The sequence below is a fragment of the Cetorhinus maximus genome, chromosome 19 (genome assembly GCF_964194155.1).
Source record: "Cetorhinus maximus chromosome 19, sCetMax3.hap1.1, whole genome shotgun sequence".
NCBI lineage: Eukaryota > Metazoa > Chordata > Chondrichthyes > Lamniformes > Cetorhinidae > Cetorhinus > Cetorhinus maximus.
Window position 1 is genome coordinate 60,615,570 of NC_135897.1, and position 17,610 is coordinate 60,633,179.

At 38.0% G+C, this 17,610-nt stretch overlaps 2 protein-coding genes across 3 annotated transcripts in view; one reads left to right on the plus strand and one right to left on the minus strand.

Annotated features, from left to right (window-relative positions):
- dis3l2 (DIS3 like 3'-5' exoribonuclease 2) overlaps positions 1 to 410 on the minus strand; it is a 297,452-nt gene extending 297,042 nt beyond the window's left edge. The window contains exon 1 of one of the 2 annotated variants that reach the window (XM_078563912.1): positions 298 to 410. The gene's annotated coding sequence lies outside the window, so the exon portion shown is untranslated. The remainder of the gene's footprint in view (positions 1 to 297) is intronic. The other variant, XM_078563911.1, reaches the window with a different exon arrangement.
- A 6,428-nt stretch (positions 411 to 6,838) lies between these two features.
- LOC144693835 (C-type natriuretic peptide 2-like) lies at positions 6,839 to 8,716 on the plus strand. The gene is made up of 3 exons (XM_078563913.1): positions 6,839 to 7,031; positions 7,600 to 7,880; positions 8,377 to 8,716. Exons 1-2 carry the CDS (start codon positions 6,942 to 6,944, stop codon positions 7,858 to 7,860), a joined length of 351 nt encoding a protein of 116 aa, XP_078420039.1. The 5' UTR covers positions 6,839 to 6,941; the 3' UTR covers positions 7,861 to 7,880; positions 8,377 to 8,716.
- Positions 8,717 to 17,610: the final 8,894 nt, after the last annotated feature.

Genomic DNA, 17,610 nt, shown 5'->3' on the forward strand with positions numbered 1-17,610 from the left:
CCCTACTGCGCACGCAGAACAATTCAGTCTAGATCCCAATGCACAAGGAAGGACTCTCATATTGAGAGCCTAGCATTGGGCCCCCCAGCAAGGCCGTGTCCAGGCACAAGATAAGGAATTGGAGACAGTGTATTTTACCAATTTAAGGCCATTGATGCAATGCGCTCACTTAGCCAGAAAGGCCACAAAATAAACAGCTTCAGACTCGGTGCGACTCAAACATGTTTTTCCCTTCCAAACTTAGCCATCATTACAATGTATTGAACAAAACACCCACTCCCAACTCCTCTAACTTACAGGGGTAAAGGCTGACAAATGCTGATGAACTTTCTCTTTAAACCGTTGCTGGAGCCGCTCGAGAGCTGTGCACCAGAGAACTACTTCCGGGTCATCTTCCCCCCGGAAGCCAGGGGGCCCGGCGCTGTGCATTGTGGGAGAAGTGTTCTGTTCTATCCCTCGTGATGGTGTTTAGTGGCCCCAGAACCTGCAGCTAGTCTTGCAGTCCCTCTATTGTCATCCCTTACATCGAAAACATGCATCGTCTTTTAACATGTGCATTCTTCCGCTCCTTTGCAAGGTTCATCTTTAAAAACAAGTTAAAATGTCGAATTTTGCTGCTTTATTGAAACAGCTGCCTGTTTTTGACCACTATCAATCACTGTCACCACCTTGGACAGCAACTACTCAGACAACAAAGCAGCCGACGATAGGATGCGTCTGCATTAAAATTAACAAATGATTTAGAAGTGAAAAATGGTACCTCGTAATACAGGAAAACACAACAAAGCTGACATCAGTCTGCTTTCCTTGACGTAGTTGCAGCGATTTCCTCCTTTATTTTTAGAGATAGTTAAATATTAGAATGAAAACCGCTGTCAATTCCGCTAAACACAAATTTTCCTCGTAGCTCCAAATAATCCGAATATTAACGCGTCCATAATTTGGTATGATACCAATATAACCTACACTATTCTACACAACCGTTTTCATATCAAAACTCCTAACTTGGTCAGTTTCCTATTTTGTTTAAACAAATCAGTTCCTGGGAAATATTGAATTGGGAATGCTTTTAATACATCTCTAAGCGACTGGCATGTTCAGTGTCATTGATTATTATTCTGTTGGGTAAAATCTGCGAAATGATCATACATAAAAATGGCAATAATGCCGCGAGATCGCCATGCGGATGGATGCTGTATTTAGGTTTTTGATGTTCCCAGTTTCGCATTTGATTTAAATTCCCTAATACATAGATAAATTTCATATATACAACGAATCGACAGTGTGACATTATCCTCAACTGATTGTTACATTAATAATATCGAATGGGACATATCGTAGTACATTCCCCAGGACAGCTCCTCTATACAACTGTTGGAAATGCGACCATGTATTGTCGATGCCAATACTGCGGAATCTTTTATGTTTAATTCGGGTTGCCATTCGATAATGCACGCATACACGATCCGCCAAAACTATCATAATCCACTTTACTACCTGGCTGCAATGTAACTGAAATCAGGGTCCTTTTACTTTGCCATGAAGCGTGAACAAAATAAATGTTTTAACGACAAATTGGATGACATAACAACGGCCTGCCTTAGTAATCTTAAACTAAATAAAAAGTTACGTATGAAAACATTATTTTATAACTATTCTGTGCGTTTTTAAGAAGATGCAATTCCTGACAAAATAAACAATGATAAAAATGCATTTATTTTAAAATATAAGAAACCAAGTTGAGCCGCGATCGAATCCACTGCGTGTCCTCAGGGGTTTTTCTATTCATGTTTGTATGACTTGGTGAAATCCATAAGAGGGAATTAGCTGTGCAACACTTGGGGCAATTTCGCTGGTCTATTGGAAGTCGACCGCATTTGATATACAGAGTGTTGGGCTATGTTGTCCTACAGCCTTATAATCGGATCTTCTCTAGGGAAGGATTTGTCCCGATTTAATAAAAGATATAAATGTATTGATTTGTTCTTTAGAGGTAAGCAGGTGAAGTTGACGGTTCGAAGCGCATTACCTCCGGTATGTAACGATGAAAATAAGCAAATAAGGAACAAAGGAACTGAACCAAATGGAACATTTAGAATCACATATATGTACAAGGATCATCTGATGCTTCACATAGAGAAGTTTATGCAATATTTTTAATTCGGCATGAACTAAATTTTGCAATGACAACTTCCTTCCTTTGATTGTGCCATTCAACCACAACGTTACTTCAAATGTCCACGAAGAGTTTAATCGAAGAGGAGATGGTACGCCACTTCCTTGCAAAGCAATAAATAATGTTCTCTCTTGGTGACTACTTCCATCAAGTGGATCTGTGTTGGCCAGAGAACACAAAAAAAACACGAGGAACCGAACACGAGAAAGAAATACCATGCGTGAAAAATCATAAATTGTTAATAAAATATAAGCATAAAATGGAAAAGATGAGACGCTACATTTTTATTATATGTAACTTAAAATATTGTGGGACTTAGCGTAAATGTTTTTAAAGTACCGAGCTAATTAGATTTTCTACAATGCAACCTGACGGAAGCCCAATTGGTTACCGTGCCTTGATTCTCTCAAAGAATCGGCATTTAATGTGATAATTCCTTGTGTTTCAATGAACTCATGCATGGTTAGATACCCGAGGGTAGTTGTTGACGCTTATCCTTAACAAATCTCACTGTTTACTTACAATATCACAGGTAAGGTTTTTTTTTGCATTTCACCATCGTGTTTGGGGGAATAAACATTTTAATTACAAGCGAGGCATTATCCACTCTATGCGGATTACTTAACTCAGTTTAGAGGGAGAAAGGGACCGTATTTGTTACATCTCGTTGTCGACAACCATCAACCATCCGCTGGTACTAGAGTGGAGATCTGCATTTGTACAATACTCTCAAAGTGGTATCCAACCCTTTGGTCTCTCAGAGAGGCAAAACGCAGTTCAAACAGTCGCAGCATGTCGGGGGTGAGGGAAAACATGGTAGCAGAAGTAGGTTTTGCGATGACTTTTGAACATGAACAACGATGTTGCAAGGTAGAAAGGTTTTAGGGAGATGGTTTGAGAGTTTAGGCAGCTTTGCCACTGAAGAATGGAGGGCACATTTTGGAGGTTGCAGGAGCGATTTGTAAAGACAAGTACTTCGGGAGAACTAATATGTGTAAGGACAGGAGTGATAGTGGAGCAAAAGGGAGTGCAGGGAACCGAAATAAAAACAGAAAATGCTGGAAATCCTCAGCAGGTCTGGCAGCATCTGTGGAGAGCGAAACTGAGTTAACGTTTCAAGTCAATGACCTTTCGTCAGAACTGGGAAAAGTTGGAGATGTAACAGGTTTTATGCAAGTGAACGTGGGGGTGAGGGGCAGGGGCCGTGGATGGAAAAACAACAAAAGGGAAGGTCTGTGGAGTGGAAGGCGGGAGAGATTAAATGACAAAAGGGAGGGTAGTGCAGGGCCGAAGGGGGTGGGAATGGGACAAGAAACGAAAGATGTATCTAGAGGAATGTAAATGGCAGAGTGACGTCCAGCTGTTGTCCAAAAGAAAAAGAGTAAAACCAATTCAAGCAAAGGAAAAGGAAAGAAAATGGGGGCAAAGGTTAAGGTCTGAAACGATTGAACTCAGTGTTAGGTCTGGAAGGCTGTGAAGTGCCCAATGGAAAGATGAAATGCTGTTCCTTGAGACTTACGTTGAGCTTCATTGGAACACTGCAGGAGGCCGAGGACAAAGGTCAGCGTGGGAGCAGTTGCTGATTGAAAGGAGATATTCCTCAAAGCAGTCACCTCTTCTGCACTTGGTCTCCCCAGTGTAGAGTGAATACAGTATACTAAACTGAAAGAAGAACAGGGAACAGAGCTTTGTGAGGTGAAGTCTACCTTTCGTGGAGGCCATCATGGACAGCAAGCCCGGAGATGACCAATGGATTAAGGTTTCAGTGGAAACGAGTTTAAGATCAGGGGAAATCAATTGATAGTACAATGATGCAGGAAAGGAAATCAAATAAGAAAAGCAAGTGAAAATATAAACCAGTAAGAAATTGTAAAGACTGCGACATTTATTACAATGGACTCCCAACATGGAAATCCAATGCAGAAGAAGCATTGCAAGTGCAGAGAAAATCTTGATCTAAGCCTGTAGAACAGGTCATTCCCATTCGTTCAGATTTTGATTCTAGGCACATTTAAAAATACTCAAATCTTTTCATAATAGCACAAAAGAGATTTTGTAAAATCTTTGTGTGAAATGCGTTTTTGTTCACATCGGATTGAATATCCCAGCTACGATGCCAAAGTAATCATTTTACTGGCAGTTTGCAGAAGTTGGATTGCACCCGTATTGATAATCTAGTCATGCCTTTATTCGTGGTCAACTGTTTCTGCACTTCCTAACATGAAAAATGATCCCAACATTACCAGTTTGACCAGAGATTTGGCCACATTCGGTACTTACGATCGAGCCTCTAAATAAGTTAAATTGTTCATACGAAGAAATGTTGGTGTCCGGTTTAGCCGTATTCCAAGGAGAGAACTGCAATGAGACAACCCTTCCCAAAGCCCTATGCCCACAAAATTTAAACGGTCCATTCTGGACTAAACATTGCCAGGGCTAGGGGCGGGGGAGGTTGGGGTGTGAGGTGGGCTACGTGGCCTGTGGGTTGCAGCTTGGATACCCCCAATTTAGAGCCTGACTCTCCTCCCCCCACCCTCCAAGCGCACACACAAACATAAACACAAATTATAGACAGACCAGGGATAGCCCCTTGTACAACTAGTCCGGAGTTCCTGCGGACTCTTTAAACAAAACAGAAAACTTATCGAAAATATTGTGAAACATCAAAGTTACAGTTCTTGTAAAAGCTTAATGAAGAACATATGAACGACGACAGACAGGAAAAGTTCATCTGAGCCATCCAGGCTGTCCTACAAATATGATCCATATAAACACTTGCCCATATCCCCATTCAGCTCAGGTCGGAGACAATATCAGTTCCATTCACAGGTTGATTGAATATAAATGTGGCATTCTTCCCGTGGAGAATCTTTGGCAAAAACTCTGTTATGCCAATTAATGCAACGGCCCTGAATTTTCGCGCCTCTCCAAGAGTTTGACGAAGAATGAATGTTCGATATTTGGATCCTAGAATATGTAGAGCCATAGTTCACATAAATTCTTCTGACACACTCACATGTCCTAAATAAAACTTGTGCCATTCTTCAAAATCTGTCACGTGTGTTATACTCTTATGAATGCGGTTTGGAATATCTGATACATGGCGATTTATCAAAGACTGAACAAATCTTTTAGCTCTATAAGCTTTCGCGCTGGAACAATGGAGCTGAATTAGATTCTACTAATCTTACATTTTAATTGACAGGGGGCACTTTATATAGAGACGGTGTTTATGCAATTAAAACGGACAAGCGTTTATTTCCCATTATTAAATGATATTTTGCAAACATCTACATAGAATTATTGTTGCTTTAATAAATGAGATGCATTAACTTACATACGAGTTACAACAACAGACGCGCCCAATTCTCAGAAAGTTGTTCTGTTGGGGCTGAAGCAAGGAATTGACCCAAGTGCAAGACCCCAAATACTCGTAAATGTAGCATTATCTGTTACAAGGATTTGCAGTGCTGCATCATATTAACTTATCTCTGGCAACATATATTGAAAATATATATCTGCATGATTGTTCTGTAAAATTTCATATCCCTACAGCTGTATGAAACTGAATTGTATAGTTTTGTCTTCTCAAATTCTAAGCTTTGCGAAATTAACGAATAAAGCGAACTCTTCCACTGAAGCAGGACATCTTCGAGATATGATGGATTACTTCCAGTTTTAGTAATAAGATATTGAAGTGTGCAATAATACATTTGCAATCAAAAATATTCAGCTCAGTTGCCGGTTGTGTACGTTGTTAATTTTGTAAAAAGTGAAAATATTTAAGAAGTTTTTTTGTATCGACGTGCACCCAGACTGCTCTCCGTGTTTTCATGTCTAAACTGCAAATTTGAGCTCAGTGCTACATTTAATGCATTAATATACACCAAAGGATTATTTCTATAATTAAAATAAAATGCACTTCTAATGGCATTATACGCCACTATTAATTTAGGTGAGTGTTTCTAATGGTAATTGTTCAAAGAATATAGTTTGCAGCACCAAACGTCCCCGGATAAAAAAATGCTAATAGTTTTCAACCAGAATTGTTTTGTGCAGTTCTTCCACATTGTTCTCGCCGCTTCTGAGTAACTGTGGCGTAGAAATAGAAATCAGACAATAACGCTGTAAAAGGAACTTGTGCATTTCTGATTCACTGCACCAGTCAAAGCCACCCAACGATCTCTCCAGCTCTCCCCGTGCGAAGATATGAGAAACTCAATATGGACATGGTAACTACAAATGAGGAACTTCTGCTTCATATATGGGGAGTGAGTATAGCTTGCTGAGGGAATGGGAGAAAAGCACAATTAAAATAAAATTCTATCCATGCATAATGCCGTTTTATATCTGGATGAGTGGTTTATCAATCCATCCATCCATTCCTTCTTATAAAATTACCAATATTTCCACTGGCTGAATGCCAAGATTTAATTATTTTACTGATAGACCCACTGTTGGAGAACCATCAGAGCTTGCAATTTTTAAAACCAGCAGTTTGCAGTGAAGCAGCAGGGGAAAAAATGATCTAAAAGCAGTAAAGGCAGAAGAGAAGGCTGGAGTTTCCTTCCTCTGATTGTTCTTAGCAAGTTCCAGAAAAAAAGAGACGTGTGGTGACGTCATTTCACATTATAAAATGATTGAAAAGCAGCGGAGAAAGCAGCAGACCACTCTTGATCTCGAGGCAGACAGAACTCTAACCCTAACCAACGAACTTTAACTTTATTGCAGCCAAGTGTAGAATTGGCCACCTTATCAAACGAGAATGAGCATCTCCTGGATTTTGGTTTCTGGACTATTCCTCGCTCTCTTGACCACAAGGACGAGTGCAAGCCCCATGTTTCGCTCACAACAAGTAAGTTGATGACAATTGTTAGGATAACTAGACAAGGGCGATCCGTATTGAGGACCATCCATAGTTTTGTGTAACCTAACTCCACACCACTAATCCGGCTAAGATGAGTAACTGCGTAACTGTCAGAAATTTATCGGACCGCTTTGCTGCCTTTTAAACCTGAATGTCAGTGCAATTAACATTTTGCATGATTCGCGTTAAATCAACTAATAAACTTCATATTTACAAAGAAACTATAAATCTGAAATGAATATAATTTGTTTTTAAAACAGGTGCATTCCCTCTTCGTTTATTAATCCCTTCTGTAACTGCTATAGCTTTTTTTAACATTACAATGACATATTAATGAACGCAGCGCATTCAGTTCAGTTGATATTCTGTGATCTCACGTTCCATTCCTACTATTTGGTGACAAATTCAGGTAAAAATACGGTGGCCTTAAAAATGCAAGGTTGAAATACATTACTGGAAAAGCATTTCTCATGTTTATAATGGTAAACAATGACATTGAGCTACTTTACATAGATTCTGATGTGCTGTGATTGTCTACTTCCGCTTCCCTTTACAGAATCTTGCACGTTTATTAGATGAAGAATTTTCTGAGTACCTGTCTTCTGAAGAAGGGGCTGTCCATGCAGCTGGGAATCCCAAGGCCCGGTTTTTACGAGACCTCAGCCTCAACACCAGATCAAAGGGCACCTGGGCTCGGCTTTTCAACGACTACAACAACCCCAGGAAGTTCCGAGGAATCAATAAGAAAGGATCGTCCAAGGGCTGTTTCGGGCGCAAACTGGACAGAATAGGAGCGATGAGCGGCCTGGGCTGTTAGATCTACGACACCTAGCGACGGTGAGTACCCGCTACAAACAAAATGTACCAGATTGCTTGATTTATTTAGCAGGCAATTTAACTCAAAACATTTTTGAAAAACTTCCTCTCGTCGCCGCCTTTTGTGACCCATAAAATATTCACTGCTGATGTCTGCTACACGGATACAGCAGCCACAGCTACACACGACTCCGTTCAGGAGGAAGACATCCCAGATTTGTTCAGATTCAAATGACTTAAACTATGGTTGCAACTTAGAAACGTAAAGCGTTTTAGTTACATTGCGACAGTTTTCGACAATGTTTTCAATAGCTTGTGTTAAGTTTCCAAAATATTACATATAGATTGTATCCGAGTGTAATTTAAAATGCGTGTTTTGCTCGGTATTTTCATCCATACAAGGTTGGGATACATTGATCTTTTGAACCCCATTCAATTACACAGGGTTAAAAATCGGGCCGAAGCTTGCGTCGGACATTCGCTCCCTGCCACACTGACAATTCATTTCTATTCACAGGACACCGCGTTGATGATGGGCTCCGAAAACCACTTGTGTATCTTATTGTCTCCCTAAAAGTACCGTTTAATAAGAAAACGATGCCATTACTCCCGGTACGACCAACCACATCACCAGCGTCTTTACTGGAAAGAAACGCGAAGGAAAGTTTTGTAGGAACTAATGCCCTGTAAACTGCCGCTACTATAAATTGATCATTTCATTTCTGCATAAATGTATTTATGTTTAAACTATTTATATGTTTATAAAAGAGAGATATTTATAAAAAAATTATTTATGTAACAACCGAACAGATGAACTGCAGGTGAAAGAAATACAAAGTTTGTAACATTTGTCCTAATAGCTGTTACTTGTTAAATTGCATTTCACAAAAGTCTAAAAAGTCTCCTTATTTATTATAATCCGTGCAATACATAAAAATACCCCATGGTGTTAGTTTCTTGTTTTGTTTTGCAGCGCGCGTTTAAATTCAGCGCAATGTCCTTAGGAGCACTTGTCATACAATCAGCACTTATTTCTCTGCGATTTAGGTCTGCTTTCCTTTTATCACATTCATCTCGTCTGTACTAAATCTGTCAATCGAGAACTCCCAGCGATCGACAGTACGTATTATTGATTGTTCTTTCTTCAAAATAGTGAGATTATAACTTCACAATCAATTTCTCTGAGGACGGTTCCGCCGCCTACATTATTCAGCTTTTAGACAGGTTGCGCCTAGCACTTTTCTGGCCGACTTTACGATAATGGTTATAATTGCAATGCTAGTCGTACATGGGCAAGGATTGAATCAGAGTGATTTCTGACTATCCCAAATAATCTATAGGTGAAATTCCAATAATTCATCTATTTTTATTACTCATCCCCTGGAAGGGCTGTTAACAATAATATTTTCATCTTATTGTCATTATAACATCAAAGAAAGACATAAGATTTAAGCTGCTTTAGATCTGACAATCTGCTGTGTACCCAGTCTCAAACAGACTTTGCCTCCTTTCACCAACTATTTATCTATATGACCCTTTTTAAATTTCCCAACTCTTCCATATCCTTGGAGAGCCAAATTTTCAAATTTGAAAGTCATTTCTGCCTTATGAGCTTTTTATACTAGGGGGTTGAGTCTACTGCAACCCAAGGTCTGTGCATCCACAAGAGAAGGGAGAATTTCAGTTTTCTGATCTAGGTTTAAACTGGAAGGTAAAAGCTGACCTGACTAGAGGGTTAGAAAAAACAAAAGACAAGACACAGATCTCCAGCAGCAGATTTTTAAAGACAACTCTGTATTCTAGGGAAAAGAATTGTACTCACCTGAGTGCTATAATATACAATGGTATATGCATTATGCAGGACTTAAATTCCACCAAGGAAGTTACATTGAGCTTTGTTAATTTGTTAATGTCATTTGTTAATCTAATAGTTCAAAATGAAAATACTTTTCTTTCAGTCTTATTGTCAGAATTTGGCAGTATCAGTTGCCTTGATAGCCTCAGTAGAGGTTATGTCCTTAGCACGTTTTGTGTCATTTGCTGAATGAAACATAAACACATTCCTTCTTTCCCCCAAATCTGCAGCTAATTTTTCATTGCTGTTAAGATGTCAGATTTAGCTACTCCTTTTTTATTAAATGCATGTTAAGTACAGGGTACACATTCTAGTTTGTGCATATGATCTCTGTAGTTGGAACACACAAGTGAGTTAATCAGTTTCATAGAAAAATAAACCTTTGTTCTATGGCAAAGACACCTCAAACATTTCCTCTTGGGTGCAACATGCTACTTTTAGAAAACAATATCTATATGTATGTGAGTACAGGAATGCAACAGCTTCAAATTATTGTATCTGGAACTGTAATTCCTCTTACTTGCACAGAACTATATTACCTTACAGCCATAGGCAACATTTTTTCTCCATTTACATGTACAGAGATACCCAAATTTTTCGCAAAGAAATTGAATTGGTTCAAGGAAGGTAAAATTCCTTTTTCTTTAACAAGGCAATAAAATTTGCAGATTATCTTTAAAACTAAGTAATGATTAATTAGCATAGCAAATATTTTGCCATGTGTATTATATATTTTCTCAATGACTCGGATGCTATTTTTACTAATATGCACGTCTTAATAATTTTTGTAATTGAGTATGATAGTATTACAAAATAACACAAGGTATCACACATTCAGGCTGTTTAACTGTTTTTCAGATTTAATTTAAACTATAATAAAGCTAATTTGTTATTTGAGATCATAGGCAGAGGCAATACTTCTCTATTATACAATGAAATAAAAACCTGACATTACAATTCAAATCACATGCTACGTTAACATTTCATTTTAAATCACATGATTCATTTGGTAGTTTGCTATCTGTTGGCTGTCCATCATTGCCAGCATCAAAAAAAAAACTGAAAATAAAGCACTACAAATTTCACCTTTATTCATAATTTCAGGGATTTAAGGATTCTAACACATCAAGATTTCCAATAATATTTTGACATTTTCTGAGCACTGTGATGTAGTATAGGCTTATTCCAAATGTTAACTTATGTACATTTCTATATTATTATTGCTGCACTTTGTTACTAAATTAAATTTAAAATCATATCAGGATATGAGGATGCTTTCAATTTAGGATATTCAACCAATGTTGAGGGTTATTGCCCATTAAAAAATCTTAAAAGGATATTTTAATTCCTTCATGGAAATTTGCCATTTTCAGATCATTATACTGACCGAGAAGCAAACTGACATTCGCAAGAGGACCTATTAGTAGTAATGTTACATCAGTGGTTTTCTCCATATTTTTTTTCCTCTGATGTGACGTGACAACAAGTTCAATGAGCAGAAGATATCACTTACAAACCCGAGACTCTCATCCTTTATTTTCTGCCAAACTATTAAAGTTCACATTTAACAATGAATGCTTTTTTTTGTCTTATGATGAGCTGTTTACTGGAGAATATCTCAACCAGTAAGATAGAAAATATCACAATCGAAACTGCAAGTTTGATGAGGTCTGCATTTATTTACAATTAAAAAATGAGTTACAGAAGCAAAAACAAATAAAACAAACAGCAGAATATATATATGAGAAGTGGCAAGAGTACACAAAGGGTTAATATACCTTTTGCCTATGTTGTTTTCAGATTCTCCTAATGGAATAGTTTCTATTGATAAACCCGACAAGTATTTTCCTGTTTTGTGGTACACAGCATGCAGTCTTCAATTGTGTTAGGATGAAATGTTACGCCCATGAAAGTGTTGCATTTTCACCAAGACTCACAGCCAGAATGGAGTCATTTATCTTTCTGAGCTATTACTGATGCAGTCAAGCAAAAAAGTCTGTACTCCTAAGTAGAGAATATAATTGTTATATTTCATATGTATTCCAATAAGACTATTTTCACAAATGACAATGATTAAAATCACATATCAGTCTGCAGATATTAACATTAAAAGAAGCCCCTTATTGGATAATTTATGAACAACTCTGCCTAGTTTTCACAGATATAATTCCTGAAGTCCACCATTTTGTTCTTAGCGAAGAAACAGCTCCCATTTGAAACCCTAACACCCATTGGGTGTAATAAATCATCTTTCCCATTCTTGTATAACAACTAATTCAAAAACAGCCAATAAAAACTTAAAGGTCAGTAAATAAGATACTTATGCAAGTAGGGTTAGATGAAGTGGGCTAGGAGAAGCATCACGTGGAGCTTAAAATCACACAGAAACCAATTGGACTCATTGGCCTGTTTCTGTGCTGTAAATTGCATGTAAAAGATGGTGTCCCCAATTAAAATAAAGGTACAATTCTCTCAGCCTTCATTACCGGTGTTCATGGAAGATTAGTTTCCATAGACGAACATATGTTCCTTATTAGCCAAAACTTTCCATTTGAAACACGTACTGAATGGGAAGAATGTGCTCCAGGGTCAACAATGTTCCCTGCATAACTGAGCAATTGATCAAAAGTATTAAGAATGCCCACCATAACTCCTGATCTTTTTGATAGGCAGAAAGATAGCGAACATATGATTCAGGCTAAAACGACAAATAATTAGCATGCGATCATTTCTTCACATTGGATGTAATGAATTTATCAAATTTCATAAATGTTACTATCAATAATAACTAACCAAAGATTGAAATGACACAAAAAACCTTTCTTTTGAACACTTCATTTTATCTCAAGATCCAATGTGAAGGTACAGAAACAGGAAAAGATTTCCGTATTTAAGTTATCCTACAGGCTCAGTTTACTGACTTATTCCTTGTGTAAATGACCATAAAACAAATGTTGAAGCAAATCAATTCTTCTGACTAAATTAAAATATGGATGATTCCCTTTTTGGCCGACTCAGCACAGAATGGAGACTGAAACTGGAATTTTAAAATCTGTATGGGTGTATTACTCACTGTCCTCACCAGTGGAGATGGTGGGGTAGAAACAGCACCAACATTTTTCTGAAAGGGAGAAAGAACTCTGATTCTTCCATGTTCCATTGTTTAAATACGTCAATTTTATTTGGTAAGTTGATAGACCTTTCATTTAAAATTGTATAGGTACCAATTCATTTGGATAATGCTTTCTGTTTGGCAACCGACAAGTCAATTTATTCAAAAATATTATTTTTGTGAATGTTGTGTTTATCAATATGATGGGTATTCTTTCATATGTGGTATATCTAGCAGCTGCAGGTCATGCATTTTATGGATGAAATGCATGTTCCTTTTGCATTATCTCAAGTATAACCACAGAAGACATCGGAGTAATCAATATATGGAACAGATACCTCGGTTGAATTGTGAGTGTGAAAACTGTTTAATTGTTTAAATCGTTTAAACTGAAATTGTTTAAAAAAATAGATGTTGCACTTAGGAGTACACAGTGCCTATGTGGAGAATGAACTAAGGTGTTTGACCTTTCTAATCCATATTTATTCTGACAGCAAAAGACATGCAAAAGGCTCCAGGGAAGTAAAATTTGTGAAACATAGTAGATAACTGAAGACTATACTTCTGCTTCTCCCAACACAAAGCATATGGGAGACAGCCAGAGATAGCTTTGTGTATCTGTATTTTTGTTATAGGGTGACTGGCAAAAATATAGGAATATTAAAAATTTAGGGTTATGTCTGGGGTATATAATTGTCTCTCAAGTCATGTTCTATAAACTAACTCAGCTAAGGCATGGTCACCACCAGGAATTGGCTAAGCCAATTTATCTCTTAGCCCACCCCAAAGATATCAAAGACTGAACAGGATGTAGTTTGGTGTGCAACTAATTATTTTTTTAAAGTACTACCTTATGTAGTGCAGGACAAGATGATTGTCTACTTAATTATCACAACCTGAATAATCAGCTTTGTATTTACAAGGCAGCATGCACTGCAGCTTAACACAGCAAAAGCAATCTACCTACTGAACAATACTTACACACCTCAATAAAACTTACTTACAGCTTTCTTAATCACTTGAACTACCTAACTTTTGATAATTTAGGATCAAATTTTCTTTTATTTAAAAAATTTATTTGAGATAACATGAACTCACTTAGTTTAAAGTTTCCATTCACTTCTGCAATAAATTGAACATTAGTGTGTCATATTATCATCATCAATTTGGCTCTAAACTGGGATTAGCTTCCTTTGTTGAATTGGCGTACAATTCCACAATAGATTCTTAAAGACTTTAGTGTTACAGCAAATTCTGAAAAGAGCAAATTTGCTGATTACACCAGTTCCACAACTGCTATTATTCAAGTGAAATGAAACTAATTTTAAAAATGAAAAGATTTGTCTATATCTAGAAAAGAACATGGAATGCTCACCACTCATGGATTCCAAGCATCATCATTGGGTTGGCATGTGGATTCCAATTATACAAAGAATCTCTGTATGTACAATAATCGCTTTTCAATTTTCAAAAGCATCATTGTGAACTTCAGTTCCATAATGGAAATGGTTTCAGTCAGAGCTCTTATGACAAATATTCTGAGCGCCAGCTCAGTATCTCCTAAGACAGCAGTATTATTGAAAGGAAGAACAAGATGCAATTATTTTGTGCCTTTCATGATTCTAGGATGGACCAAAGTGCTTCACAGTCAATGAAGTACTTTCTGAAGTGTAGTCGCTTGTGATGTAGGAAATGTGGCAATTGATTTGTGCACTGCAAGCTTCCACAAACAGCAATGTGATAATGACTAGATAATGGCTTGTATTTTGCAGCTGTCAGAAAAACTGTCAGCATTCACTGTCAATACACGGTGATACTGCATGTGCAGTTAAAGTGGAAATCCAGAAGTTCCTGTCAGTGATTCCCCATTCCTCTACAGAAGTCCTTGCAGAAGGAAATCTTACAAACCACTTGAATTGAAGTGAACTTCTGCCTTTTACAGTCTCACTGTAAAATTTCTTGAAAAAATTAAGCATTGTTGAATGAAGTGTGTTGTGATCACCATGGGGAACCATGAAACAAACAACAAAATTTACCAAATGACCTCCAAGGAAGAAATTACCAACAAGATTTCACTTTTTGTAACTATTACTTTAGCACATATTAAAATCAACGTAAATTAAACATAAATTAACAGGTGGATTATACTTCAAATAATAAACTAAATTTCACTTTGAGGCAGTCTTGTGGTGCGGTGGTAGTGTCCCTACCTCTGGGCATGAAGCTCCGGTTTCAAATTTTGCTTATGGAAGGAAATGGAGATTTTCTTCTTGGAAACAGAGTGGATGCCAAAGTGCTGCTTAAGGGACTCATGGGAGAATGCGAAGAGGTCCCTTTAATGAAGATATACCTGCAGAGCAAGCTAGTTATTGGGCTAGTAATGGTGAGGGTGATCCCAAGCTACCTGAGCAGGGATGGACCTTTTGTGAGGTAATGACTTAGCCAGATGTAAGTTATGTAAGATTCCAGGGCAATCCATGGTGACTGTGCAAACTGAGGAGAACAAGCAAAATTTTGCATAGATGCAGAAGGGTGAGGGAGTCCCAAAGATCCCACAGCGGGTGATAAAGATAGTAAAGATTAGGAAGATAAAGGAAAGCCAGTAGAAATTAAAGAGGCCAGGATAGAGCACCTAGAATTTAAAGAGGCCGAACTGGACCAAAGGACGTAAAGGTGCTAGAACAGAAGCAGCAGAGGTTGAAGTGAATGCAGCAGCGGTGTGGTAACTAGAGGCCTTCTTCTAAGATTTAAGTAGGGACCAGGAAAGTTCCAAAACAGGCAAATGGAAAGTGAGGGAGATGCCTCACTTAGTTGAAGTGCCACAGGGAAATGCAGCAGAAGCTAGACAGCCACCTGTCACAGAAGATATTGGACAAATTGGGGGGAACCCATCCTGAAGTAAAGGAAAATGGATGGTAATATTTCCTGAGATGAACAGCACTTGTGAAAACCACAAGGGGAATACAAGTGAAGTCAATGTGGAATTGTCCACTCAAAATTAAATGGTTGGGTTCTAAATTCAAGCTCGGCACCATTCAAGGCAAAGCAGCCTGCTTGATTGGCACCCCATCTACCACCTTAAACATTTACTCCCACCACCACTGACACACTGTAGCAGCAATGTGTACCATCTACAAGTTGCAATGCAGCAACTCACCAAAGCTCCTTCAACAGCACCTTCCAAACCCATGTGCTCTACCACCTAAAAGGACAAAGGCCGCAGGTGCATGAGACTGCCATCACCTGCAAGTTCCCCTGCAAGCCACATGCCATCTGACTTGGAAATATATCAGCATTCTTCCACTGTCATTGGAAAATCAAAATCCTGGAACTCCATCCCTAACAGCACTGTGGGTGTACCGACACCACATGGACTGCAGCAGTTCAAGAAGGTAACCCACCACCACCTCCTCAAGGGCAATTAGGGCTGGGCAACAAGTGCTGGCCTAGCCAGTAATGCCCATATCCAATGAAAAAAATTAAAATTCCACATAAATTTAGATTTTACAGACCCTAGTAAAGAAATTACAAACTTTCCTTATTGTACTGCTACTGTGTTACAAGTGTAACTGGTTATAAGTCATAATTATTGCTTAACTCCTCTGGCCCTGAAAAACATATATTTGTGGAATATCAAATTTCTTCATTATGATACAATTCTATAGATTTTTAAAATAATTTTTAAAAAAAGTTTTAGCTTCTACCTTAAGCCCATGTGTACATCCTAATCTTCATTTCCCTTGCTGTAAAATGATAAAGTGCTTTTTACTTTCAGAGAATTCTTCAATGTGATTGGCTGCTAAGCCTGCCTGAAGACATCACATTTGCTAAACAACAGATATCACCTACAACTTTAAAATTCAAAATGGTTAAATACATACCCAGAGATCACAAAATGTTTGTAAGCAGCTTTCTTCTAGGTCAGTGGCAACTGTCATTTCTTTGCCACTGACAGCAAAATCCAGGCCTTTTGTTGATTGAGAGTTAAATATTGGCTAGCACACTGGAGATAAGGCTATTGGACATTTTAGAATGTCAGAATATAGGACAAGAAGTTGGGGGTGACTCTGTTAATAAAGAATGAGATTAGTACAGTAATGAGAAATGATCTTGGCTTGGAAGATCAAGACGTATAATCAGTTTGGGGAGTGGGGGGTGAGGGGGAGAATAAGAAGTAGCAAGGATAAGAAGTCATTGCTGTGAGTAGTTTATAGGCCCTCCAACATCAGCTACACTGTAGGACAAAGTATACAAGAAGAAATAATGGGGCTTGTAAGAAAAGGACTGCAATTATCATGGACAATTTTAATCTTCGTTTGATTGGACAAATCAAATTGGCAATGGCAGCCTTGAGGATAAATTAATTGAACGTACTCGGGTCAGTTTCTTAGAACAATTTGTTCTGGAACCAACTAGGGAATAGGTTATTTTACACCTGGTAATGTGTAATTAGACAGGATTAATTAATAATCTCATATAAAGGGTCTTCTAGACATGAGTGATCATAACATGATAGAATTTCACATTCAGTTTGAGGGTGAGAATCGTGGGTCTGAAACTAGAGTGTTAAACTTAAATAATGGCAATTACAAAGGTATGAAGACAGAGTTGGCTACAATGGACTGGGAAAACAGATTAAAGAGTAAGATGGTAGAAAAGCAGTGGCAGACATTTAAAGAGATATTTCTGGTCGCCACATTATAGGAAGGATGTGATTGCACTGGAGAGGGCACAGAGGAGATTCACCAGGATGTTGCCTGGGATGAAACATTTAAGTTATGAAG